General features: G+C 53.3%; 1 protein-coding gene across 18 annotated transcripts in view; it reads right to left on the reverse strand.

Annotated features, from left to right (window-relative positions):
- KCNT1 (potassium sodium-activated channel subfamily T member 1) overlaps positions 1–27,916 on the reverse strand; it is a 75,872-nt gene that overhangs the window by 14,637 nt on the left and 33,319 nt on the right. For 13 of the 18 annotated variants that reach the window (XM_062641504.1, XM_062641501.1, XM_062641496.1 and 10 more), the window contains 14 exons: positions 9,008–9,087; positions 7,918–8,017; positions 6,954–7,010; positions 6,508–6,556; positions 5,990–6,049; positions 5,066–5,140; positions 4,635–4,718; positions 4,119–4,213; positions 2,393–2,573; positions 2,137–2,301; positions 1,281–1,417; positions 995–1,058; positions 529–637; positions 43–151 (listed from right to left, as the gene is read on the reverse strand). In XM_062641504.1, coding sequence (XP_062497488.1) covers positions 43–151; positions 529–637; positions 995–1,058; positions 1,281–1,417; positions 2,137–2,301; positions 2,393–2,573; positions 4,119–4,213; positions 4,635–4,718; positions 5,066–5,140; positions 5,990–6,049; positions 6,508–6,556; positions 6,954–7,010; positions 7,918–8,017; positions 9,008–9,087 — 1,365 coding nt within the window. Of the gene's footprint in view, positions 1–42; positions 152–528; positions 638–994; positions 1,059–1,280; positions 1,418–2,136; positions 2,302–2,392; positions 2,574–4,118; positions 4,214–4,634; positions 4,719–5,065; positions 5,141–5,989; positions 6,050–6,507; positions 6,557–6,953; positions 7,011–7,917; positions 8,018–9,007; positions 9,088–15,843; positions 16,008–26,034; positions 26,650–27,916 lie in introns of those variants that run through there. The other 5 variants (XM_062641509.1, XM_062641511.1, XM_062641499.1 and 2 more) reach the window with 4 other exon arrangements.

The following is a 27,916-nucleotide window of genomic DNA, read 5'->3' on the forward strand; positions in this document are numbered from 1 at the left end:
GAGCATGGGCAGGCAGGGCAGGCAGGGGCAGGCAGCACTCACTGGCCGCGGGAGGTGTGCACCAGGAGGGTGATGAGGGTGGAGGTGGCGGGGCAGACGCAGTTCAGCGCCAGCATGGCGTATTTGCACTCCTCTTCACAGACGACGTGATCTGAAAGGCAGAGGGGGCTGTCACTGCCGCAGCAGGGAGGGGGACGGAGGGGTTCCTTGCTGACAGTGCTGGGGGTGCTGGTGTGGTGCTTGGGGATGGGTGCTCCCTCCTCCTGCTGCTCCTGGGGGGGGGCTTTCAGCCGATCGACAGCCCCTGAGCAACACCATGAATGGGGTTGATGCAGGCAGGGAAACAGGGACAGGCAGACACCATAGGAAAGGGTGACACCAGCCCACTGAGGCCACGCTGCTGCAATGTGTGGGGTTCACACGTTGCTGCAGGCTTTAGTGCGCATCGTAACAGGGCTGACAGCCCCTTGCAGCAGACAGAAGCCCGTCCTGAGCTAATTCTCTTCCCGCACAGCCCCTTCAACTCACCAGCAAACTTGACGTGGAATTTGTTTTCAGGCTTTAGAATCTGAACATAGAGGGGACAGTTCGGAGCAAAATCCTTCACAGCCCAGGCCCTCAGGATGGTCTGGTGATCCTACCGAGGAAAAGAGCAAAAGCTGCTTGTCTGATGGCTTATTTCCCCCAGTGCTTCCAACCAAGGATGAAACGCAAAGCACCCGGCCACCATGGAGACCTATGGCAAAGGGTCCTCCAGCACCCCAACGGGGGAGAGCTGCTCCTCCTGCTCCCCAAAACCCAGCACCGATGGGAAACTGGGACAGCAGAAGGAAGATGAACCCGCAGGGGCTCAGCTCTCAAGCCCACGCTGTCACTCCAGCTGCCTCCTGATGCCCTCCTGTGCTGGGCAGAGGCGAGACGCAGCCATCACCCCGGTCCCTTATGGCTGAGGAATGAACGATCTCTGACCATGCCACCCCTAGGCCTGGCTCACCGCCGCCGTGCGGTCCACCTCGTTCCGGCTGCTGAGGATGAAACAGGCTTCTCCATTGTCCATCCTGCAAACAGAGAGCAGCGATTCCATGAACTGCAACAGCCAATTGCATCTGCCCATACCAGCCAGGGCACTGCCAGCTCCCTCTGAGACCCCAGGGAAGGCATGCAGGGACGCCCATCACCATGCATCTGGGCTGACATTACTGGGGACCCTCTCTGTGGCTCCAAGGTCTGCACGGCAGAGCCGGCCTCGCCGTGGCTGTGCAGCGTGTCCCTCAGCTTACTTGGCTCTCATGAGGTCCTGGTCCTTCAGCGCAGAGCCCTGGAGGTAGATCACTCGCTGTGACCACAGGGGGATCTGCAGGACCCGCCGCACCTGGATGTCCATCTCTGTTGGGCAAAGTATCACCACGTAGTAGTCCTGAAAGAGAGAGGCTCCCGTGGGTCGGCAGGACGGAGGTCCTGCACATGGGGCTTTGCTGCTCTGGGGCTTCTGGTATTGCCCCTGGTGTGTGACACCCTCTGCTCCAGGGTCCTACAATTGTCTTGGGAAACACATCAGCATCATCTCCATCCCGTTCTGCGTAATAAAGCCAATGCAGGCACATCTGACTATGGAACTAGCAGCGAGCTGCGTGCTCACAGCAAAGTGACTGCAAGGAGCAGGGGTTTACAGCTTGAACGTCAAGCTGGAGTCAAGGCTGAGGGGTGGTAATGAAATGTATGTGAATGAAATGCAAATCTTTGACACATCTGTGATCCTTTCATCCTGGGAAGCAGGAAAAGCACACCCATTTGCAAGAAGATCACTCATTATATGGGGATACTCCAGTAAAAGCTGGCTAAATCCCACAGAGGTTTAGCAATTACATGTTCTGTTTCCGTCTGAGGTTGTTCATTCAGCAAATACATCTTCTACATTTAGAAAAGTCCCTGTGGTCCCACTCCATGTGCTTACACAGAGCTGCAAGAGGCCTGGCCAGAACACAGGGGGGAACAGGCAGAGAGAGCCCTACCATGAAGACAGCAAAGCGAGGCGGCCCTAGGGTACCACTTGTCACCTCTCCTTGGCCAGTAGAGCACACGCTGCCACATCCACTGCAGCTGGGCAGAGCACCCACCGCCACGCCTGGTCCTCACCTGCAGACGTGGGTGCGCATAAAACTCATTGAGGAAGTCCATGAGGAGATCGATCTTGAGGGAGCTGACACAGAGGACGACGTGCTTCTCCGTCTGGGCGCGGTGACGGCTGTAGTTGCCTCCCGACTTCTGCCGCTCCATCCACAGGTAGACGAGCTCCTCGAACTGCAAGCGAAGGCAGAGAGCTGCTGTCCCCATCGGCAGGGCTGCCCGGGCGCAGGCTCTGCATCCCTCTCCATCCTTGGGCAGGGCTAACCTGGAGCGGCAGCACGACGAGGGCGACGCAGATCATGATGACGACGAGGAGCTGGGAAGGCCAGATCTTTGGTGTCACGTCTCCGTAGCCCACAGTGGAAAAGGTGACGATGCAGAAATAGAAGGACTTGAAGAGGGAGAGCTTCTCACCTGCTCTTTCTAAATGCTGGATGCCACAGGTCCTGAAGGGAGAAAGGGCACATCACAGCGAGTGCTGCCCTGCCCAGCAGACAGGCAGCGCCTGTAGCGCCTGTTGAAGTCAGTAGGGGACCCCAGAACGCAACTTAAACCCATGTCCATGGAGGAAATCTGTCTGTAACAGCTGTCAGCATCAGCAGTAGATTTATGTCACCAGCAGAAGTGATTCCACTACTGACGCTTACAGATGAAGGATTTCTTTTGATGTGGCTGCTCACCAGAGCGACACTGGGAAGTCTAGGACATGGCTGATGGGTCACAGCAAGTCTGTGCCATGGAAAACATGTTGAACATCACCTGGGAGCTGCCATTGCATTGCAAAAAACCCCAAATCATGGAAGGAGGCAGCTTTCCCAGTAAGGCTCTGGAGAGACTCATCCCACGGGAAGGGCTCCCATATGAGGGATGTGCTCCAGCAGGCAGGAGGCAGATCCTATTCCTATGCCACTGCTCTTGGAAAGCTGTATCACAGAGCCACTTCGCTACCAGCAGTTTCTAAGTGATCTTGCTAAACACAAGCACGACCTAAGTCATCCCGTACCCAAAATGTAGCCCTGTCACATCCACCAAGACACACAACCACGGCCATAGCAGGCCGGAGGTGCCATGGGCAGGGAGCACTGATGAGCTCTGCAGTCACATTAGTCACTCACAAGAGAAGATTGTCTTTATTGCCAAAGACTCATGAGCCTAAAAGCTTCATTTCCTGACCACTCAGCAGCTCAGTGGTATTAGATGGTTCAAATCCAGACCGAGGGAGCCAGAGGAAGCTTCAAAAAGCCTAATTTAAAGCTAAGTACCCAGCAGTGAGAACTGACTCCTCTATAAAGAGCTGCCCTTGTCGCTGGCAATGCGCAGGGTAAAAGGGCCAGTTAATTAGCAGGAGCCCCAGTGGCCTATTACACAAATGAGCTCTTTGTGTAATAGGTATCTCAAGTGGTATCGTGGTGGGGAGAAGAGCGTGGTCAGGACCAAGGAGTGCAATGGGTCCTGGTGAAAGAGACATCACACATGTCTGAGCCTGTCCCCGCAGGAAACTGCTGGCCCTTCCCTTACCCCTGCAGCACTCACAGCCCTGCTCTGCATGCAGCACCCGTCTCCCTCCAACACCCTCATGCACGCCATTAACAGGTTTCTGTTCAAACCATATAATTAGGGAAGATGATCAGTTTCTACATTACACCTTCCACTAGAGCAGGTTGCTCCAAGCCCCGTCCAACCTGGCCTTAATGCCAGGGATGGGGCAGCCACAGCTTCTCTGGGCACCCTGTTGTGCTTTCCCCAGTGCTCACAAACCTCTTGGACTGAAAAATCAGGCTAGAAGACTAAAAGCAGAACCTCCTCCGACTTCCCACATCACCACTTTATGTCCTGGCAAGGCCACCCCACCCCAGACAAGAAGACCTCACCCCACCTCCCTCTCCTGTAAGCCCTGTAAGAGCCTGGCTCCATCAGTCCCCCCTAGGACACGCGAAGCTGGTTTCCCTGGGTGAAAAGGGTGGTTTAGTGAAAGGAAGAGCAACGCTTACCCCGTGAAAACAAGACACAGGAGGGTGCAGATCAGAATGAGCACTTGGTTAAACATCGCAGACTGGGTCCTTTGTATGGCTCGGTGTAGGTCGTTCTGCAAAGAGAGGAGAGGGCTCTCACCAGCTCAGAGAGGCTGAGGGGAAAGTACCCCTCCAGGTACCGACCGCTGCCTCACTGCCATCAGCACTGCCCACCCAGATGAAGAACAGGCCAGACTCTGGCCCTTGAAAAGGGATGTGCACTTCTATGAGCAGCTCTGGGCTCTGCTGCCAGGAGGAACAACCCAAATGGGCCCCTGGGAACGGCTGGAGCATCTCATCCTGATGTAATACCGTGTCCTGGGGACAGCCAGAGGCCATCCCTCTCAGTGCGCAACCAACAGAATCAGTGTGGCTCTGACACCAAAGGGCTCCTGTTCCCCAGCGGGTCACTGCACAGCACCACCAGCTGGCAAAGCCTCACCTCCCACCAACCCCAGGGCAGGTGAAAGGGGTGGGATGCATCCGGTCACTCACAATCATGTTCTCCAGGGCGTATTTGGCAAGCCAGCAGTTCAGAAACACAGGAATAAACAAATTTCGCAAAGGAGGCCAGAATATCTACAAAAGCAAGGGTTAATCACAGAAAAAAAACCATGTTTTTACAAAAATAACCCCTATAAACAGCCAATTTGAGCCCTGTTGGAAGGATCCATCTCCAAACTCAGCACTGGCCTTTCCAGAGGCTGCCATTGAAAGCAGCCCCGGCTGCAGCGGAGCAGCTGAGAAGGGAAGATGGTTTTTGGGGTAACACTCCAGAGAAAGTCATTATATTGAAGAGAAAATATCCTGCCAGCTTTAAATACTCCTTGGCCACACCCCCATTTTTCTTTATTTCCCCACCAAAACTACAGCACTTGTTAAACTTAACTTAAAGCTGCTTTCAAATGTCACCGGGAAACACTCACCGTGATAATAAATGGCACCGTGTTGATCATCTCCAGGATGAATGAAATGCGGAAAATCTGTTCCCAGATGTTCCCCTGAGGAATTAGAAGCAAATAATGATTAAGGAAGCTTAAAGATCTGCCAAAGGACAATTAAAAAGCTCCCACTCTGCCACAGACCCTGCTAGATGGGGGAAGGATGCCAGAGGAGCCACAAAGATGCTCCAGTTTGCCTGCAGGAGGGGGATGCAGTGCTGGCAGCAGGTACACAGGCGATAAAACCTCCCCAAACTGCTCAGTCCTTTCTGCAGCCACAACATCCCTCTGTCCATCACTGCTGCTCCCGAAGCTGGGGATGCTGCATGCAGTGCAGTGCATAATACAATGCTGCACGCAGGACAGAGAATGAGGGTGATACAGATCACTGGTGATGCAGGGTCTGAGTCTCTGCTGCCAACCGTCCCAGTTGAATGTGAGAAGATGCCATTTGTTAAGGTCACTTTTCTTGGCCATTTTAAGGGGCTTTGGTCCAAAGGAGTCAGCTTGCGCCTCTCCCTGTCTGGCTTGGAGCAGTGCCGGCTACCTCCGGCGGCAGCAGAGCTCAGCACAAGCAGGAGTCGTGCTGCCAGGCTCAGCTCCAGGTCCTCAGCCTTAGGAAGCTCAACATGCGTCAATCTGTCCCCCATAAAAACAGCGAGCTTTGGTAAACGGGGCTGAATTTAAAGGAAAGAGATCCCCCCCGCTCTGCTCTGCACAACACTTATCCAGCAGCCTGGGGGGGAATGAGGGAGGAAAACAGCCACAGCCGGCTGAGCCATCACTGACACTAACGTCCTCTCGGGATGCCTCAGGCTCCAGACAGCTCAAAGGAGGCGAAATGAATTCACACAGGGGGATGTGACCCAGGCAGCGCATCACTGCCCACTGCCCCCGCAGGGCACGTACCTTGTAGCTGAGATAGATGAGCAGCATGGTCTCCAGAAAGCTGATTAAAGCTATGCTGACCTGCAGAGACAGACAGCAAAGGCTGCTGAGGGCTCCTGTAGTGCAGCATCAGTCATCAGAGCCCCCTGAGCCCGCCCTGCCCTGTGTGATGAGGAGCCCATGGGTATCGCAGATGAGGACCTGCTTGCTCAGGTTGGATGTGTGAGCTCCAGGCAGCCCCGAGCAGGAGCTGACGGGTGCTCAACCCTCTCACAAGCCATTCCCCAGGCAGTGCACAGCCTGGAAACAGCCCATTATGGGTACAGCTGCGTCCAGGTGGGGAGGAGCTGAGCCAGCCTCATGGTTTCATCTTCCTACAGCGTTTCCTCTCCTATCCATCCCGGTGACTTTCACCCAGGGCCACGTTGTTCTCCCAGCAGAAGCCCCAGCTCATTTTGTGCTCACTGACCACAACCCATTGCCCCTTGTTTCAGCACAGGATGCACAGAGACAGCCGTGCCCGAGGGGTGGGCGCTCACCTGCACAGCCCACAGCGGCGTTTTCCTGTCCACCCAGAAGATGTGTGACCTGCATGGAAAAATCAACCCAGATCTAATCTGTAGCCCAAACAGCAACGCTTTCACCCCCCACCAAACACTAATATGAGGCTGTCATCGAAGCAGGATCCAGCAAAGGACTGGCACTGGTTGTTTGTTCCTTACTGCGGTTTGTTCAAGCAGTAAGGAACATTTTGTGTTAATGCGTAAGTGCAGCGTTAATGGCTGCACAGGGAATAAATCATTCCCAGGGGTACAGCCACAAGCACTGTCAATTGCTTCAATCCTGGGATGCTGCTGTGCATGCCTCGAGCACCCCTGAGACCAAGAAATGGCCCCGGGCAGCTGCCAGCAGCAGCCACATCCATCACTGCATTCCCGCACCCTGGCAGAGCCGGACCCCAGCACCGGCACAGCTCTCCACTCACCAGTTTATCTTCGTGGACTGGTTGAACGCGGTGTAATTCTGTTTTTCACATTCCCAGCTATAAGAGAAAGGCAAAGGAAGGGAAAGCAGTCAGTGAAGGGGAGGAAGGAGCAAGCGTGCTGGTGTTGAATCCCCAAGGCTCATGGGGTGCCCTGGCTGCTGTGTCCTGATGCAGGGGGAGACCCCAAAGAACACTCCCATGGATTCAAACACACACTGGTCCCTACAGCAGAGGCTGTAGCATTCCCTCTGGCCAGCCCCTATTTTGCCATGCACCCTTAAGAAAGGGAACTTTCCCAAACAACAGCTGTGCTCAACTGTTCAGGGATGTGCATCTCTGTCATGCTTAAACCTCACAGGTTTGAAGCCACGTTTGGAGCACGAGGATGTACTTGGTAGCTCTGCAACCATTGCAAAGAGAAGGTTAACTTGCTAATTCTCCTCACTCTTAGAAAAACCCCACTTTGTATGTGGGCTAAACAAAGCAAGGACACATTAAAAATAGGCTTACGCCGAAACCCAGAGCAAAGCTGCTGTATGTAATCATTTGTCACCTCAGGGATTTAAATGGCACAACGTATTCCTTTCCCAAACACTTAAATGGGATTTAGCAGAAGTGTCTTCAAGGGCATCAGCATTCAGAAAACACTTGCATGGAGATGCACTGAAGTCATGAGCCATTGCCTGTGTCTGAAGGCCACGGTGCAGCCCTGAGCATCAGAACCAAACAGCTTTGGAAACGAACATCACCCTGAATTTTCCCCCCAGCTCTTTGCTGTGCAGGGCCAGCAGACACCCACATTTGAGCAGGGAGCAAAGCCTCCAGACCAGCAAGTTTGCTAAAGTACCAATTGAAACAGAGTGAGGAAAGCCCCCCCTTGTGCATCTTCACACCCGCTGTAAGCACCGCATCCACTCTCACCGCTGCATGCACTGGGGAGCCCAGTGGCATCACTGGCACTCACCAGCCTATGCCCTCCTCCGGGTTGTCGAGCAGGACACGGACGATGTACAGGAGGCAGGTGAGCAGCTTCAGGGAGAAGTTGAAGAGCCGGATCCTCAGACCTGCGGCAGGCAGAGCACAGCATGGGCCAGGCAGCACAGCCCAGGCACCCCACAGCACAGCCCCACACACCACAGGACCCCACTGAGCCCAGGGTAGCACGCAAACCTTGCTCGTGCTTTGCATCATACCCAGTGTCAGACAGGAGACCAACATAGCCATAAATAACCACGAGTCAGCTCCTTGCTGACCCCAATAGATGTGAGACACAAATGAGGAGCTGCTGGACTGTATCCCCCTCATTAGCAAGCATCCATTAAAAAGCATCAGACAGCAGGGCCAGGGCCCCACTCTGCTCCCGGCTTGCATGAGGGATGGTGAGCAAAAGCTGCTGCTTTATCCACGATCCATCTGCAGCCGGTTCATCGGGTTGTTACTCAAATTACAAGTGAGAAATTCATCACATTTTCATTAAAAACTTCCCCGTGGGCACCCCGTTGCGCTGCGCTCCAGCTCTCTACGAAGGCGGCGGGATGCAGGGCGGAAAGGAGAATGTGAATTTATAAACTGAGGAGCAGACTCCCTCCAGACAGCTAATGACAGCTCGGAGGAAGGCAATAACAACACCATTAGTCAAGTGGAGGCTAATCTGCAGCGAGTGGGTAACTCACAGCCTGCCTCGGCTGCCCCATAGCCACTGACCTCCCTGCAGGTGCCAGGACGTCATTGGCATCACGATGGGGACGCGTGCTCCCTGACCCCCTCCCAGGCAGCTCTCAACACCCATCCTGCTCCTGGCAAGTTGTCCCAGCTGGATTCCATGCTGTGGTTGTCTCCAGTGCACAAAGGTGGCAATCAGCATCCCTGGGCAACCGCATCCCCCCAAACCAACACCCAACAGAGAGGCCAACAGGCGCTCAGGACACCGGGGTTAACAGCCACCAGCAGATGGCAATGGCTTCTCATCCCGCAGGGACAGAGCCGGGCTCTCCCAGCTGGGGCAGGGTTTGGTTTCTCCCGGCAGAGGCTCACTGCACACACGGAGCACTCACTGGATCGCTGGTTTTTGATGAAGAAGAGCTTCAGCCGCTCCTTGAAGGTGTTTTCATTCACATAGAACTCGACCTGCACCCTGTGGGGAAAGCACCAGAGCAGGATGTCAGTGGGGTGGGCAGGTTGGACCCGGTGCCCCCCAGGAGCCCCATCTCCCCATCCCAGCTGAGTGACCCCTACCCCCAGAGAAGCCCACAGCAGATCCCAGGCTCCACAGTACCAAATCACTGCTACCACCAGCCATGAACACCAAGACGTGGTGCATCAATGACTACTAGGGATGCAGATGTGACTCATGGGGCCAGGTCTTCTTTGGGTTGAGGGCTTGGCTTTCATTCACATGCAACCAGCTGACATCAGACTTGCAGACTTCTCCTTTCCCACGTGCTTTACGGCATTCAAAGCCTCTCAGAAAAGTGGAGCAGTCTCCCCAGCAATGTTCAATCTGCTCCAAGCCCCTGTGGCTGCATCAGACCAGGAACCAGTGAGGGCGATGTCCCTGGTACACCCGTGCCCTGGCTCTGCCCAGGTGGGAGCAGCGTTCAGCACTGAAGCTGTTAAACAACAAATCTGATCTAAAAGGAGAAAAAAAACCCCACTCTTTGTTGCTAAGAAACCACATTTGGCCATTCCAGAAAAACCCAGGAGCTGACAACCAACTCCAAACGTCACTTGGCATTGGGAGCTGCTGGTGACTTGTGGCACAGGGACAAGGCACCACGCTGAGAACCAGACACTGGGGCACTGGACAGAAACCAGCAGAGAGGAGCCACAGGACATGGCTCATCCACCACTGTGACCTTCTTCATCCTCAGCTGCTCCAGTCTCCATCACTGACACCCATCCGCTTCCCTCGTGCTGGTCCCCACATGCCGGGTGGATGCTCACGGATGGGGAAGGCCTCACCAAGTCTGTGGGTTCCTCCCAATGGATCACAGCAGGGTCTGGGATCAAGCATACCCAGATTAATGGTGTGCAGGCCAACCTCGTCCTGCTCAGCTCACCTGCCACCTCCTCTCCTATTACTTTACAAATGCCCTAGGCAAACTCACTTGTTCATCCTAGTCAGGGTTATAAATTACACTCCTGCCTGCTAAGTGCAGGCAGAAAGGGAATGTTTCCTGATGTCTCAGCTTCAGACTCTGAGCAAGACAAAGTCTGCTCATTACTGTTACAGCTGATAATGGAGTTAAGTGCAATATAAATTAGCCACTATTTCCCCTATTTCACTGTATTCAACAACTCTCTTAAGTAAGTGCTACTATTATTACTATGTTTTTAACTGCTTGGAAGAGGTCATCAAGATCTCATTAATCAGGCCTATTACCAAGCCAAGGCATAGACCAGTGTGAGCAAATTCACAGTGACAGTCATTAAACCTAGCACCCCCTTTCATTTCTCCTGTGCAACCCCCCTGCACACACGGTGCTGGCTCCAGCCAAGCGTGCTGCCTGGCACACGCCACCGGATGGGGATGTGTTGGGGAGCAGCTGCTACTCGCTCTGACAGCAGAGGGATAAGCAGGTATTTACTGTGTATGCATGAGGAGCTGCAGACTGGGAAGGGGTTTTAGGACACCCTCATCGCTCCAGGGACCCAGGTCCTGGTACCCACCGGTGCCCGCTGGCATGTCACAGCCAAGCTGACAGCTCGTGGGGACACCGACTGGGGTGTGAAAAGCGCGGCACATGCTTGAGAGCTCCTCAGAGCTTCTTGTGGAGTCCCTTATCTGGTGGTAAAGTCAGACTTGATCTGAAGAGCCTGGACTTCAGCATCTGCCTAATGCTGCTGGGGCAGCACAGCCTGGAGCAGGTACAGCCTGGGGGGGGGGGTGATGCAGACCCATCTCTGGCTCTGGAGCTGCTGCAGGCAGAGCCCAGGGGCTCTACCTTGTCTCCATCGACAATGATGGAGAGGAAAGAAAGCAGGAGCCTTACCAGGGAAGCAAACACTGCATGTCCTCCACAGACCCTGTGCCCTGCCTGGGACCCTTGGCAGGATGTCACCCACCGAGCAGCTCCGTACCACAGGTGACAATAACCAATGGGGCACTCACCAACCTCTCTTAAGACATTTGGCATCTGTGCTGGTCACGATGCCAAGGGGAAGGATGCCCAGGTAAAGCTGGCAGCCCTCAGCAAACCCCCAGCAGGACATTGCACAGCATCCAGTGAAGAAAATGCTTCACACAAATGCACCTGTGGCAGCAGCAGCAGCAGCTGTGGGGCTTCCCCAAGAACACGCCTCACCTCAAACATCCCTGGCAGCCCCACAAACGGGAGCTGAGCCTGCATCTCCCCTGGAGCCCTGATGCTCGCGAGGAGCAGACAGCACAAGGGGTCTTTGCACGGAACCCAGCGCCCGCTCACCAGCCAGCCTTGCTGGCACAAGAAGGGAGCAGGGAGGAGGTGAGCAACCACAGGCCCTGCCACAGGGACCACAGGCACTGAGGAGTGAAGCAGGAGGATTTATGAGCGCGGGCTCAGCCAGCACGATGCCTGAGGAGCAAGCAGCCATAACTGCAGAGCGTCATAAGCACAGCTTTAACACACAGTAAAACTAGTAATTTCCAAAGCCGGGTTTGGTAAATGATTTATCTGAGCCAGGGCAGAAATCAGCTGCCCCAGCTTCTCCCAGCACTGCGCACACAAGCTCATTGCTCCTTCTCCTTATTAAAAATGCCCAGAAATGCTGAGAACTGGCCGTCAGCTCCGCCATGAGCTCTGGGCACCCCATTCATCAGAGTCCCTGAGGATTAAATGCATTGAGGAGAGGGAGACTTGAGGGAGCATGCTTCCCCTCCCAGACATTCGCCTCCGTATCAAAGGAACAAACAGCAATATAAATCTCTGTCGCCAGACAGATGGTTTGCTGATCTGGAGCGCCGCAGCCCACCTCGAGACTATGAATATAAACACTGATGGATAAAAGAACTGAATGATTAGAAGAGATCTAACTTTTTATGACAAAGCAGCCCACGTATTCATCCATCTTAATGGCTGCAGGAAGAAGAAACATTTGGAAGGCAACTGAAGCAGGTCATGGGGAGGGGGAAGGGGGTGTTTATCAGTGCAAAGAGATGAAGGAACAACGGAAAGTAGGAAGAACATGTTCCTGTGCAGACAACCTGCCCTTGCTGCTAAGCGGGCTGAGCCCCTGGACCTGAATGGGTGTCCACAGCCATGGCCCCACCACTGCCCTGCTGTGGGCGACCATCCCATAGGGCTTCTGTGTACAGGAGGAGGGAGCACAGAGCAAAGGCACAGCATGATGGGAACCAGGGAGCTGCCGTGGTCCTGCACTGGCACCTGCTCTGCAGGCACCAGGTTAAGCCAACACCCCAGAGCTGAATGAGTGATGGCTTTTACCAGGCAGCAGCAACCACCCAAAAGTATCAAAGCTGCTCTATTTCCAGCTGAGGGAAGGAGATGATATCATCTAAAACATACCCTTTAATTTCGTTGTCAAGAAACTAACTTCAAAAGAAAATCAAAACCAAGCTAAACTCCGACTGTGTTATCACCCTAAAGCACACACCCCGACAGGCTCTGCCTTCAGAGCAGCTCAGACAAGCTGGTCCATTCAAGCTGTCCCCTCCCTGCTGCCAGGGCTGAGCATCCCTCCTGAGAGCAGAGCATCCCTTCTGAGAGCAGAGCATCCCTCCTGAGAGCAGAGCATCCCTCCTGAGAGCAGAGCATCCCTCCCAGTGGCTGAGCATCCCTCCTGACAACCGGGCAGTGTGGAGTCAGCCCAGCCCAGGCAGCACCAAGGGGCACAGGCAGCAGCAGGCTCTGCAGGAAGGCAGCAGTTATCACCCCACTTCCCCTGCTTCACGTTGGCTGACCCCCCCCAGGCCATGCAGATAATCATCACAGTACAAGTCTGGTTACAAGCCCTCTGCTTGGAAGTGTAATTACCGCTATTATGCGCTTCATAACGCCCGAGCAATTTCATCTTTGCTCTGTTATTTATTGTACTTTTTAAATCTAGGATTAGGGGCAATTTGTTGTAAGATGATGAGATCCAAAAAAAGGACAGAATAGTTTGCTCAGAAAAGTGCAGGATGCAGGACCAGGATGAGCACAAGACAAGAAAAATCTTGGCATCTCTCTGCAGCTCCAGTCCTTGTTCTCACACTCTGGCTGGGTGGGAAATGCTGTTCTTGTCCCAGGAAATTTCTCAAGAAACTTCATCATGTAGTGAGATGTAAAAAAAACTCTGCTGAGATATTTTTTTTGGGGGAAAAAAACCACCAAAAAAACCACCCCAAGAAACCAAAAATAACCCCAGAAATCTCTGCAATCTGGTGGGTGCCATCACCCACCCCTGCCAAGGCAGCGCAGCCTCAAGTGAGATCCCACTTCATCCCACCGCTCCAGCTCAGCCCAGAGGACAGCTCTGCATGCTCCATGCAAAACCACACGGATCACATACATAAGGAATGTGGCTGTGCCCAAGTCTGGGATTAAAGAGATGGCCTGGGGGGGTTCATCAGGGATGGGCTGTGGGTACCAGACGCAGCTTGAGGCTCAGACACCTGCTGGTGACAAGCACACAAGCTACCCATGCAGATCTCCAGCAGCTGCCAACCCTCCTGACCTCCTTCAGAGATGCTCTTTGCTTTTTTCCACCTTTTCTTAACGGCAATTTTCTACCTTTTCTAATGGCAACAAGCAAGAGGGATGGCACCGAGCGAGCTTTGTGTACTGAACACCACCTCCGGGATCTATGCGTTTACCATCCTCAACCTACGCAGAGGATGGGGGGCAGCTACAGCTCTTCCCACCGGAGCTCCCAGCTCACCGGTGCGATGAGCTGCTCCCGGTGCCTGTTTGGAGATGGAAAGTGGGAACAGCTGTACAGCTGTGAGCGTACAGCAAGCCCAGGTGCCTGCCAAAGTGAAAACAGGGAACAGGCTGCCCCCACGCTCAATAAGCGGTAATTGAACAATTACTCAAAGGAGGAGGGTTGTGGGTTTCAGCAAGGCTCTACCGGCTCGGCGCTGGTGAGCGTGCAAGAAAGGGCTTCAGAACTGCACAGGGCTGCACAGCTCCAGCGGGACGTGTCCTGCGCATCCCCACTGTCCCTGCATCCCCCCGGTGCACCGTGCGGGACCAGCCACAACAGGGGCTCTGATAATCCCCATACAGCGTGGAAGCATCGAGCCCCAAGGTGCTCAGCAGGTCCCACATCAGCCTCTCACGGGCACCACTGCAGCCCTGCAGGATCCAGCCTCCTGGTCAGGCTGCCCTGGTGACCCATCCAGACTGATGGAGCACTCAAGCCACAGCCCACACAGAGGCAGGGATGAGTTTGCTGGGCTGCTCGGGCTCTGGGCAGAGCACATGCTGAGGCACAAACGATTAGCAACTTGAGACCCACACCGATGGATACCCTGCACTGGGAACCAGGCTGCTGTGGCACGTGTTGCCCCAGGGCCCGCTCAGAAACTTGTTTCTTTTACTGTGGGAATACATGGAGGGAAAAAAGCCTCTCCTGCTTTATCATGGAGTGATTCTTGCCCGAAGAAAGGAGCGATAACCACTCTGCAGCAAATTAAACACAGTGGGATGCAGGTAATGTAATCCTGGCTCCAGCACTAACACTGCAGTTTGATGTTTTGGGGATGAAAAGCAAGCTCCAAGCAGCCACTTCTGGAAAACCTCTGCCCAAGACCACGCTTGGCTTCACACAAGGGCTCTGCTGAGATGGGACCCAGACCCAGACTGCAGGAAAGGCTTCATGAATCTGTACTGATAGAAAAGAAATCTGCCGCTGGACTTCTTTTTCCCATCTTATTAGGGAGGATATTGCACTGGAAATGGGATTTTTATCAATTCCTTATTCCCTGGAGGCAGCAATAATCCCTCTCCAACCGCATGCAGCGGGTACAGAGCTCATTTTCAGGCACCAAACAAAGCACTGGAGGTACCACGGGCTGAACATCTCTCCATGCAAATGCCCTCAATAGCTAAGAGCAAGTGGTGGAGATGCACAGCAGGGCCAGCAGCACAGCAATGACCCTCCCGAAAACACAGGTTTGGCTCTGGGATGAAGCAGGACACGCTGCTCCATCCCAGGCTGGGAGCCCTGGCTCAGGGCTTCAGTAAAGAAGATTCCAACCCAGGAAGAGAAGAAGCAATGGTTTAAATACACTGCTTTGTTTGGTTTAGCTGTTTCGCAACATTGGAGATTGAAACTCATGAGTCTGCTCCTGTAATTGCTTCTACTGATGAATGTCCATTGTTTAATTAGGGTCTGTGCACGGAGCTCATCGTTAATGGGTAATCACCAATTTGCTGCCAAGGATATCACTTCTTCCCCAAGAAACCCGCGTGTCTGAGCGCACAGCCCTCCCCAGGGTGGGAACCATTGCTCTTTCAGAAGGGTTTGCTGGTGCCATGCACAGCTCCTTGGTGCCAAGAGCAGTGAAGGAGGAATCTCATGCTCATCAGCTCCCTGAAAAGCAGAACAATCTATGACCAATTTAAAGTGAAGGCCGACCACAAGTCTTGGCAGCAGATACTGCCCACAGTACAATCACAGAATTGTCTGGGTTGGAAGGGACCTCAAAGGTCATCTAGTCCAACCCCGATGGGGACACCTTCAACTGCACCAGGCTGCTCCGAACCACGTCCATGTCTCATCTACCAATACCTGGCTCACCGGACACCATGCACGCATGCACCACACAAACACCCCAGGCTGGAAGAGGTTTTCACTCTCTGGAGAACACAGTTGGCTTTTCCCTGACGGAAGAGTGCCGGCGGTGCCACAGCAGCCCTCATCCCCTCCCCACAACCCCGGTGCAGGGCAATGCATGCGGTGCACTTACTGTGAGAAGGAGGAATCCATGCTGAAGTCCTCGGCGTGAGGCCTACGGAGCGAGAGCATCACAGGAGGTGAGGGAACGTACAGCTGCCAGGCAGGAACACAGGGAATGCCAGCGCCGAAGGGACAAGCGACCGCCCGAGTGCTCGGCCAGGGGTCGATCCGTGCCTGGGATGTGTCCCCACTGAGGTCCCAGTGATGCTTTGCCTCTTTACGGCCTCAGCTCCGTGGATAAAAACACTTTTTATGCCTTTTTTCCTTTCTGTGTTTCTTTTAACGGGCCTCACACTCTGCATCGCTGCTCTGTCTCAAATCAGTGTCACACTTTGTACAGAGAAATCAGATCTGGAAAGATGCTGGCTGGGGAGTTTTTAGGGACCTAACATTGTGTGTCTCCTACGCACACCTTCACAGAGCTGGTTCTACAGACACAGGTGATCACCAGAGAAGGGATAATGAAATAAGAGAATAGAAAGGGATGATGAGGGTAACACGGGGGGTCACAGCAGGGGGAGGAAGAAGAACAGAGAGATGTACAAGAGCAGTGGGAGGGGAAGGGGCTGTGCTCGTGTACTGTACATCCCACAGACACACAGACACACAGCAGCACAGTGCTATGGAACAAAGCAATTGCAGCTGCGAAGGAAAAACATCTGTTTGCACAAATGATGTTCTCTTCAAGACGATCCATCGCCATCGATGACCATGGTCCCCATCACTGCTGGTGTCAGCTGGGACTGCCCGAGTCCTGAGCCCATCCCTGCCTCCCAGTGCCCAGCAGTGCCACGCTCTCTCCTGTCCTTATTTAACTTGAGCCAGGGTAAATGAGACATATAATCAAAGCACAGGGGTCAGCTGCAGCACAGGAAGGCTTTCTCTTTTATTTTCCTTTGTGCTTTACGAGTCCACAGCACTCCAGCATAGCTCAAGCTAAATAAAGGCAATAAATTCACATTTCAATTAAACCACGAGTCCAAAGGAAAGCTAATTCATCCCTCAGCTGCCAGGCACACACACCAGCCTCCCCGTGACATGATTTACTTTGCAACTACTCTTCTTTTATTATCTGAGAAAGCTGCAGGGAGGAGCTCATCGCCCCGGAGCTGAAATGCCTGCAGAGAGCACAGGCTGTGCCTGTGGAGCCGCCATCCCAGGGGACACCATCAGCAGGTTCCCCCTAGCATCAGACCCAGGAGACCTGTGGGAGATGATGCTCAATTTGGGAGAGATGCTGGGGCCTTGAGGGAGGGAGCTGGTGCGGGATGAGGAGGTGCTTCTGTCCAGACAAGAGGCTCCAATGCAGCCCAAGAGGCTTCTCTGCCACCAAGGAGCCAAAGTGCTCCTTCAAGCAGCCCAGCACCCCTGGTGCTGCTCACCCAGCCTTGCCCACAAATAATCCACTTGCAAAAAGAAAGCCATTGACCTCCCATCTTCACAGAATCATGGTATCAGCTAGTTCAACCCTGTGCCATGGGCAGGGACACCTTCCACTAGAGCAGGTTGCTCCAAGCCCCATCCAACCTGGCCTTAATGTATGGGAAAAAAGCTCAAACTAGGTTTATTAACAAAACCTAGCTTTTCTGAAGGAGGTTGAGTCCTCCAATCACTTCCCCCCCTGCCCTGCTGGTTGTTACCTTGCTTGTGCACCCACCACGGAGCAGTAAGGCAGGTCATACCCCAGTGGTCTCTGTGCCAACATCCCGCTGACAGCAAGCCCCGGGTGGGTCCATCACCCTCAGAGCAGCCCTGGCATTTATTGATGACAAAGAACCCAGGCTTCCTCCAGCTGCAAACCAGAGGCAAGCGCAGCGCTGGGAAGGAGCTGGCCAGCCCAGCCTCCCTCCTGCCAAATTGGATTATCCCACATTAGCAGCAGGGGCCGCGCAAGCCCCTCCACTCGTGTTTCATTCTGCACAGGAGCTTCTAGTGCCTTGCAGAGGTGTTTATGGGAAAGAAACAGCAAATTATTTGATTCTCTCCTAATACACTGCCAGCTGGCAGCCAGGAGCACTGCACAAACAAGGGCTTATTTTGGCTGCAGCTCCCCAAGGTGGAAGAACGCTCTGAAAACCAACCAGCAACGGCACATTTAATCACACCCTCGCTCACAAAAAGGCACCATGAGTAAAAGGGACTTCAAAGTGGTGGGCAGACCATAAACCTCACCAACAGCGGCTTTGGCCACTCTGTGCTATGGTTGAAGTACATGTGATAAAAAGGTGCTCCTGGCTTCCGAATGAATGAACTGATCGGAGGGGGAAGAAGCAACCCTGAGATGCTGCACTGAAGCCTCTCCTTCTCCCCACCAGGCACCCAAATTCTCATAAACACTCTGATTGCTGAGAAAATGAGACATTTCTTTGAAGCAAGCTAAAAATCACCCCAAATCTCACCTAAAAACAGCTGCTTTCCTGGCAACAAAAACTTTGCAGAAGTGCAAGCCTGAGCAGCACTGCCAACCCCAGCTCCAGAGGGGCTGCACAAGCATCCTCCCTTCAGTGCTCCTCATCAGCTCCACCCCAGCCTTTGTGCACTTGTCTGCAGTGTCACTTACCTGGCAGTTACTCCAGCTTTCCTGCTAGAGAGGATTAGCACAATGGCACGAACCCTTTTGTGCACAGTCTCCCTTGGAAGGAAAGAGCAGAGTTACAATACACAGAATTAAAGCTATTTAACCGAGCCACAGAGGTTACGCTGGCTTTTAATACCTTTGAGATAATCTACTTAAAATTCACTTTCTTATTTCATCCAGATCTGCTTCCCTGAGCATCCCTGTGCAGATGAACCTCAACTCATCTCATTCCTCCCATGGGAGATAACGACATCACAGGCACTGAGCCCAACCTTAGCTCCTGTCCAGAGTCCATGGTCTGGGAGAGAAGGGCTGCACCTGGACCTCTAACCATTAAACCAAGACACTGAGCTCCTGGCTGGCACCCCAGATGTACCAGGGTGCTGTGGGATCTGGGTGGCATTTATCTCATCTGCCTCAGATAGATAATTTGAGGTTAAATACCGTCCCTGTGGTTCACAGACTGGTTTGGGTTGGAAGGGTCCTTAAAGCTCATCCAGCTCCAACCCCTGCCACGGGCAGGGACCCCTTCCACTGGAGCAGCTTGCTCCAAGCCCTGTGTCCAACCTGGCCTTGAGCACTGCCAGGGATGGGGCAGCCACAGCTTCTCTGAGCATTTCAAGTGCTCCAAGATGCTCAGATGGAGAAGGGAGCAGCAAAGCACAGCAGCAGCTCAAGCTGAGCTCGCAGAGATCTGCTCCCTCCCAGTGAACTCCCTGCCAGCTCCGCGCCCTCACTGCTGCCTTTTCTGGGAGGTATTTTGGCAAATGAAAGGTATTAAAAATTCACATCTGGTCCTGCAGTTCCCATTCAATTTACAGCCATCGTTTCCAAGACAAGAAAAGAAATAACCCTTCACTAAAAGCCCCTGGGAGTTACAAAGGCACAAGTAATGACCTGCCCAACACCACACTTGGCTTCAGGCTGCTTAAGGACCACTTGCAAGTCTCAGAGGCATTTTGAGACCCGGGGCTAAAGGGCACTAGACCTGATGGCTCTCTCCTGCATCCCAGAGGATAGAGCCCTCAAATTCAGTACCCTTTAGCCTCCAGTCTCGAAACACCTCCAAGAGAGGGGCAAGGCAGGGGGTTAAAGAGAACTGAGCAATGTAATTGCTTGGGAAGGGTACCCAAAGCAGCATTCATCCCCTAAGACAGGAGACGCACCACGGTTCCTACCATATTGACAGTGAGAAACTCATCCCCCCAAAATAGCCTGATGTGAGAAGGACAGATGGGAGGAGATGAAAAAAGAAAGCAAAGAGGGGGAGAGGAGGAACGAGCAAGAGGAAGGGGAAAGGGAGACGAAGATGCACGCGTCCTGCTTGCAAACACGAGGCTGCCCATCTCCCAGCACGGAGCAGGGATGACCCCAGGGATGGGGCTCCAGTTCCAAGCAGCCCCAGTCTGGAGGAAGCCCATAAAAGCCCCCGACTGCTCCAGCACACACTGAAGCTGAAGAAGAGCCACACGAACAAACCCTCCCAGCAGTGGCACCGGAGATGCCGCGCAGGCAGGCAGCGTGCAGGCAGGCGAGCGCGGCTGCCTCCTCCCCAGCAGGCAGCACATCAAGGTGATGTGAATCACAGAGGCGGTTTTCCTTGGCATTCCTCTGCAAAATCTACATCACAACGGATATAAAGTTTAGAAACAAACAAGGCACGGTGCCAAACCCCAGCACTTCCCGCTGCAGCACACGCACAGCCCAGTGCCCGGCAGCTCCTGACGCTGCCTGCCATTGCCTTCCAGCAAGTTTGGGCTCTCCCAGAGGAGTAGGTGCTGCCAAGGCTGGGCACAGGGCTCCTGGGCAGGAAGGCCCTGCAGATGCTGAGGCTGCTCTAAGGCATCTCCCTGCCTTTCCTAATGAGCTCAATGAGTCCCTGCGGTCCTGAGCCTTGCAGAGGAAGCATGAGCTTGGAGATAGGGCTGCAAGACCCCCCTGTGCCACAGCCCCACATCACCCAGTGCCTGGTGGCAGCATCCTGCTCTTAGAGCAACAGGAAAGCCTTCACCAGGGGAGGAGGAAGGGGCTAATCCCCATGGCCTGATGGGACTGGATGGAAATGAGCGACCTAAAATAGAGCAAAAGCCCAAATCTGTGTTTTGAGTGCAGGAATCCTTAGCTTAGGTGCTTCGTCTGCATATCAGCACCTATATAGGGCACTGAGACTTTCAGCAGCGCTGGCATCTCACCAGCAGCCGTGGGAGGAGCCTTCAGGCTTCCAAAACTCAGCCTGTTCCCCTCAGGAGGCTGCTACGGTGCTGCCAGCTTGGGGATGCAAACACGTTCTGCCAAAGGGTGCCTGGGGACAGGGATTTGAGGGATGGGGACCACACATACAGGACCAGCCACTGAAATGCATCCAAAACCTGCAGGAGGGAGCTCAGAGCTGAGCCCGGGCTGGGACATGGTGATGTGGGTCTTGTCCCCGTGCAGAGGAGTGGGCACAAAACGGGGAGGATGAGCAGAGCTCAGGGGTCCAGCACAGATCCCGGACAAGCACAGAGAGACAGCCAGGCTCAAACCCCCATGCTGCAGCCTGGGATGGAATCGTTGGCTGTGTTTATGAAGGGCTCTGTTTAGTGCAAAGGACTCCTGCTGTCAGCTTGCTGTGCTGGCAGCCGGCAGCTGGGATCATTTCCTGTTCATCAGGATCAAGCAGGGCGCTTGCATATTGCCCTTATAACGGATGCAGCAGTTGAGCACCCTGCCTGGTTTTTGCAGTGGTCCTACACTGGAAACACGGCCAGCCTCACACAGCAGCACTCACTGCTACTTGGGAAAGAAACACCCACGTTAAAAGGTGTGTGAGCACTAACACCTCCCTCTCTTCGAGCTGTACAACGGTGACTGGAAGAACAACCTAAGGAAATTACACCCAAGACTGCAAGAACAGGCGATGCTCAATGAGCCCCTTCCAATGGGGATGCTGGGCACGGACCTGCAGCAGGCTGGGTGGCCGGATCCCAGCTCTAAGGGCAGCCCACAGTTCAGTTACTGCAGGTGAAAGGCGCAGAGATGCCATGCTCCAGCCTGGGCAACCACCACAGAGCATCAACACCCTGTCAGCAAACCTGATGTGGATTCAACGCTCTCCATACAGAGATTCCCATCACCAGAAACACATCCCTGTGAGGGGCTCGCAGCCCAGCCTGATGGAAAGTGGATCAAGGCCAAAGCACTTTGTAAGTGAAACCCTCTGCACCATGTGGGCTCTCTTTCAAGTCTTCTCCATGAAGGCTTAGGCAGGGACCCTGCCTGCAGTGATGCTCGTTCCTGCCTGCACCAGGGGCACACGGCAGCCCTGCCTTAACTCTGACACAGACGGTCCCAGCACAGAGAGGTGCAGAGACCCTCCCATAACCAAACCAATACCCCCAGGTGTCAGCACCTCTGCTGTAAACCCTCCGCAGGCAGCCAACAGCAGCAGCAGAAGAACGGAGGCTGGACCGTGCGCGTTGGCAGGCGCAGGGGAAGTCCCTGCCACAGCGTTCCTCCTGCACGAAAGCCGAAGTGGCAAAGCAGCTTATGCTGCTCACTGCAAAGAGAGGCATCTCCTAGAGCTCTTTGCTGGACAAAACCTCTGCTAAAGAAATGATAAGAAGAAAAAAGAAGTTAGCTCCTGATTGTCCCCCCCCCGGGGGAGGATTCAGCAGCACAGCTTAGCAGTGGTTCAGCAGCAAGGGGAGCTGCACCCAGGCACTTGTCGCTGTGGAGAGACCATCACTGGGAAAGCTGGCTGCAAGGCCAGACTGGTTATAATGGTTTCAATGGCCACACTGGACCTTTCCGCTGCTTGTGTGCAGGTGTCGGGTGATGAGAGCATATTTAGCAGAACAATCATCACCAGAAACTGCATTTTTGGACACATTCGGGTGATTCCTCACTCCCTTGAGTGTTTTACTTCCAAGAAACATTGCATTAGGCTCGCCCCAGCAGAGTGCTATTTGTCACCGAGAGGCTCCAGGCACCTTGTTTGGCTATAACACGGCTGAAGCAAAGTCCCATTTATTCCTGCCAAAAATACCTCAACCTAAGAGACGAGGCAAGGCTGCGGGAGGTGGGAATGCGCAGCCTGAAGGAGAGAAAGGAAGGGATTAATTGCTGCCCTTGGCTACCTGACGGGTGAGGTGTAGTCAGCCTCCTCTCGGATGCATGCAGGAAAAGGACAAGAGGGAACAGTAAAAGGAAAACAGGTACGAGATGAAGGGAACCATCATTCATCCTGAGAGTGATCAAGCCCTGAAGCAGAGAAGCTGTGACATCTCCAGCCTGGGAGATGCTCAAACCTCAGAAGGGCTGGTCCCAAGCCAGCGGAGCCAGCTTTAAAGTTAGTCCAGCTTTGGGGTCAGATCAGAGCCCTCCCGAGGTCCTCTCCAACCCCAGCTCTTCTGCAATGCTCATTTCCTGCCCCAAACCTCACAGTTCAGGTTTCGGCCGTCGGAACTCAGCAAACGCGACTCAAAGAGACAAGGGTGAAACATGGGGCAGAGGGGGGACACACAGCACTGCCAGCCCCTCGCCCTCCCAGGGTCTAGGGCAGTGCTTCAACATACATTACAGCATACACTGTTTGTAATCCCTTCAGAGTATCAGTGTGCCCCGGCACAGGCAGTGGACACGGTTTCCTCCACTTCCAGCAGAGCTGCATCAACAGGACACGATTATCTTGTAAAAATGTTTGTGTTTTTAAACCCGCATCTCCTGCATTACAGAGAGATCATCACCCCCCGTGAAACGGGATCCAAACACATATTTACATGTGCTTGTGCCTGCCAGCAGCTTCCTCCCAAACTCAGGGCCACCCGATGCTCTGTGAGTCTGGTCCCTATCGAATTCCAGCGCCCCAGCACAAGCCCTACAGGACCAACCTGCTTCAGGAAGAGCCCATTCGGGAAGGACTCAACCTTTCATGGCTTGCACCAGCCCCATGATTGCTGTGTGCCAGGGCAGTTTCGGTACCCAGGCAGGAGGTCTGATGGTAGAGCCTGCCCTCCCCGGGATGCTGCCCTGGTTGCATCCCCTTCTCAGAGCAGCCCCTGATGTACAGAAGTAGCTCCAAGCACCTTCAATGGGAGCCAGTTCTACGTGGGTCCCACCCTGCCCACAGCTCTCTACCCACAGGAAAATGCCCCCAGGGCCAGCCCTGAACTCCCCTTTTTTGCCTCCAAAAGTGGAATAATACATGGCTGTGAAGTGGTTTCTCTTCAGAGAACTCAAATCCTTTCCTTCTGTTTTGACTGAGAACCCCTAAAAACTTTGAGATGCTGCAATGACTAAGAGGCAGAGTAGGGAGATAAATAAAGTAAGTGAGAATAAACTTCACTGGCTTCAGTCATCGAGAGAATTCATTTGCATCCCTGAGAACATCCTGTATCTCAGCATCTTCTTCCACCATCACCTGGCAATTTCACTCCCAACTCCCAGTGACAATTGTTGCTGCTAACTTGATAACGTCACTTCTGTCTGGCTTTGGAGGAGACGAAGCATCTCAAGCACTATTCATCATTTCCTAAGCAATCTTCCTGCCTTTGTTGCTTGCATATGCAGTGAAAGAGAAGTGCACAGATCTTAGTCTTAATTGCCAAGTCAATTGTTGGGAAGCGGCACACGGAGCACGAGGAAAGCCTGGCAGTCGGGAATTCAGACACTGCCAGTGCCTCTGCCCACTGCCAGAGCAGTGTAAAAGTGCTTCATCAACCCCTCTACCTCTCAGACTGCAGCACAACACTTGAGATCCCAATGAAACCCAGGGAATTGGGTTATTTTATGAAGCCCGGAGGCATCCTGGAGTGCTCTGCACACTTGGCATGCTGACAAGAGTCCACTAAACCACTGCAGCTATGTGACTCCTGGAATTGCTGTCCCCTGCCCTCCCCAGTCCAATGATGCCTTGCAGCATCCCTCCTTTGTGCCATGCTCTCCACCAAGGGGTAAGGAGGGTCAGCCCTGGGATGAAGGTTTGGCTCCCTGGGCAGGAACCCACTCAGCCCCTCTTACAAGTTTAATCACAGCTGGTTAGCGGTGGTTGGGATGAGTTTGGAAGAGTCTCCCAGCTGCAAGTATGAGTCCTTTTCTAGCCCCGGTGCATCTGTATTTGAACACTGGCACTGTTATGAGGGGTACAACAGTACCTGAAAGGGCACAGAGGGGAAGCAAAGGCTGTGCCAACAGTAGTATTTAGGACATGCCTTCAGAGATAGAGGTACCCCCAGGAAAAGTCCATCTTTGATGTCTTTTTGAAGCAATGCAAGCAAGACACAAACCCAGCGCACAAGCAGCCTCATCAACACCGGGAGAAGACTCAGATCCCCTGTCAAAACGTGCTAAGACCACACAAGCTTCAGGGATTTAGTTCCAACGCACCCACACGATGCCCATTTGCAGCTTTCCACACGTGTTAAGCCTTTGCCTCACGAAGTCAGAAGACAATGACACACAGGATCCAAGCATCTGCTCACCAGAGAACCGGCATCAGTGCCATCTGCAGAGCTGACACCCCGCACACCAGAGCAAGACATCATGCACTCCTGTTCTGCAAGTACACCAGGACTCTGCCTCCCAGACCTGGAGGCTAAAGCATGTACCTGGCACAGGGGTGGTCACCACACCAATGCTCCTGCCACGCTCCTGTGACACACAGCTCCCTCCCTGGCTTCCCCAGTGGGGACCACACCACTAATCCTTGTTGCCATCTTCCCCCCATCCCACTGGTGAGATGATGCCAAGAGAGTGAAGCTGGGGCGTCAATTCCTTCCAATCTGAAGCCAAATGAGTAGAATTCACCGTGAGCAGAAGCTTTCCTACAGTGCTCATTTGCACTGGAAACCAGAGCTAGAAACAGCTCCAAATTACATCCTAGAAGATATACAGTACACAATCACAGGGGAGGCAGTTTTTGCCAAGAAGGAAGACAGCACAGGAGGGTGGAAAGGCAGAATAGATGGGGGGAGAGAGAAAACAGAAAATGGAATGAAGAGAACAAGAACTGAATTACTGACATATATACATCCTCATCACAACTAGGGGATTTGTCATCTTCTGAAGCACTGCAATCCAAGTGCAATGTACAGCATTTTCATCCTCCTGAGAACCAGCTCGTTGCTTCCCGTACACATCAGCTGTGTGCCTGCAGGAAGAGGCTGCACCATTCTGTGTGGCAGCGTCTATTTTTTGTGCAGTTACAAATAAATAATCCCTCAGATGGGGGACCAGGCATCCCCTCTGCCATGCAAACATGGTGCTTCTGTACAGTGCATGCTGTGGCTTTAGCAGTGTAAATAAGGCTTCAGTCATCCTGCACAGATAAGGTGCAATGCAAGTTAACAGTGTGGTGTGGCAGCCCCACAGTCTCAGGGCTGCCATTCAGACATGCTTTGGGCATATAAAAAGCCAAGAAGCACTTATAAACAATTTAAAGGAACTGGCTTTCTCCTGCTCCAGCCACCTATTTCATAATGCAACTTTGGAGCTGCTGTGGCTCTTTAACACTGCTACCAGGAGGATCTGATCCACCACCCCTCCAGCCCATGGTGGCACTAATCCTTTCCCTCTCATTTAAAAGATAAAAGGTGCTGCCTCCCCCCCCTCCAAGCCCCACGCACCACTGCAGTCCTGCAATACCTTTGTCCGACATCACTCCCCATGGATCCCATCCTTCGAGCCGGCAACAAGGGGCTCACCCCATGGACATCTTCTGTCGTCGCTGGTGGGACAGTTTTTACATGGGAATTGCTCTCAGAGGGGGAATTCTTCAGCTTGGCTCTTGCCATCCTGCGAGCTCTGGCTGCCTCTGTGACTTCCTCCTCTTTCCCCCCTGAACTCTCTCATACATAGCAATCCTCACCGCAACCAGTTCAGAGCTGTCGGCACGTACCATCTCCTTTCTTCTCTCTCCCCAGTCACGGCTGCTCAGTGGAACAATCCTGCCCTGTGCATTTATTTTGGTGGTGAGGGGAGTCGAGGCAAACTCTCTGGCCTTGCTGCTGCAGCGGATTTGGTGCAAAAGGACCGAGAAGGCATCCACGATGCAGAGAGCCCTGAAATGGCTGTTCATTAAATAACGTAATTGCCTTGGCTGCCTCCTTTAAGAAGAGGATTGCATTGCACTTATCACCACGAGCAGGGCAGGGGCTGAGGGATTATTTTTTCCCCATCCCTGGTTTTAAGTAGCAACGTGAGGGGGAGGAAGCTATTTTATCTTATTCCTCTGTGTGAAGAGCGGTGCGTGGACTGCATGCCAGGGAACAGACTCAGCACGCTTGGCTCGCAGACACAAAGCAGCAGAGCAAGGTCCCCTCCTAAACGCGCCCGCTGCGAACTGAGCAAAGAACAACTTGCTGCTGCTTCCCTCTGAGCGGCCCCAGGGGCTCAATCACTGCTCCCCTGGCCAGGCTAAACAGTGCCCAGAGAGGGGCACGCACCATGTCCCAGAACAACCTGGTGTTCCCTTCTTCAGGTGAGAACAAAGCCTGCCGCTCCTTGAGTGCGCTTGGCACTGAGTCCTTAAGATGTCAGGCAGAAAAGAGGATCCACAGTGGCCAGGGGAGTCCTGCACAAGGGATAGACCTGTGAGGGTCCCAGCGTGCAGGTGGGACTGCAAAGGGGTGGTCGTGCATCCTGCCCTCTTTTGGGGATGCCACTAGTCTATACCTGCTCCTGCTTATGCTCGATGGCAGCCTTCAACAACGAGCATCTTCAAGGGGATCACGAGCGTGCACAGCATCCCATGACATGCCAATACCACCCCATGACATGCCAATACCACTCCATGACATGCCAATACCACCCCATAACATGCCAATACCACCCCATGACAGTAAGGGTACTAAGATCAGTACCTAACCATGACTTGCCCCTTGGCACGAAGGCAATCAATCCCTGGCTGCTCCTGGAAGAGAAACCAAGTCCCTGTTTCCTGTTAACAAAATCCTTCTTTCCCTACTCGGAGCATTATTTCTTACTGGGATTTCACCGTAAGATATACTTTATTTCAGCATTTTGAAATATAAAATCGATAAAAACCCACAGCCCATTTACTAATGTGCCAGCTTTCAGCATACATTTAATTTCTCCTTTTGCCTTAAAATGATTCATTAGCTCAATGCCTTCATTTACTAAGAGAGTCATTCCTTTCTGCTTCATGGTTTGTTTCAGCTTCATCTTCAACCTATTGCTCTACATCTGTTCACTTCAGGGTGTTGTTCTCAAGCCCCAAATGTGATTACTGCTGTTATTAACCCTCTGGCTGGGACTGTGCCCGGCTCAGGGTCTGACAAATCCTCCTGCAAAACAGGAGCCACTGAGACTGGGGCAATCAGGTCTCTCTTTTAGGGATCTATATACAAATTCTACCCTGCATTGTATTCCTCGTTCCAGAAGAATTTCTATTTCAGGATTGACATTAGCTAGGAAAAGATCAGATACAAAAATGATACTCTCAGCATTAAGGCCATCAAGCAGCAGCACTTTTAGGGAAATACCCGGGGAATCTTAACACAAAATG

The sequence above is a fragment of the Pezoporus occidentalis genome, unplaced genomic scaffold (genome assembly GCF_034315485.1).
Source record: "Pezoporus occidentalis ecotype Australia unplaced genomic scaffold, CSIRO_AGI_Poc_V1 ctg68, whole genome shotgun sequence".
Lineage (NCBI taxonomy): Eukaryota > Metazoa > Chordata > Aves > Psittaciformes > Psittacidae > Pezoporus > Pezoporus occidentalis.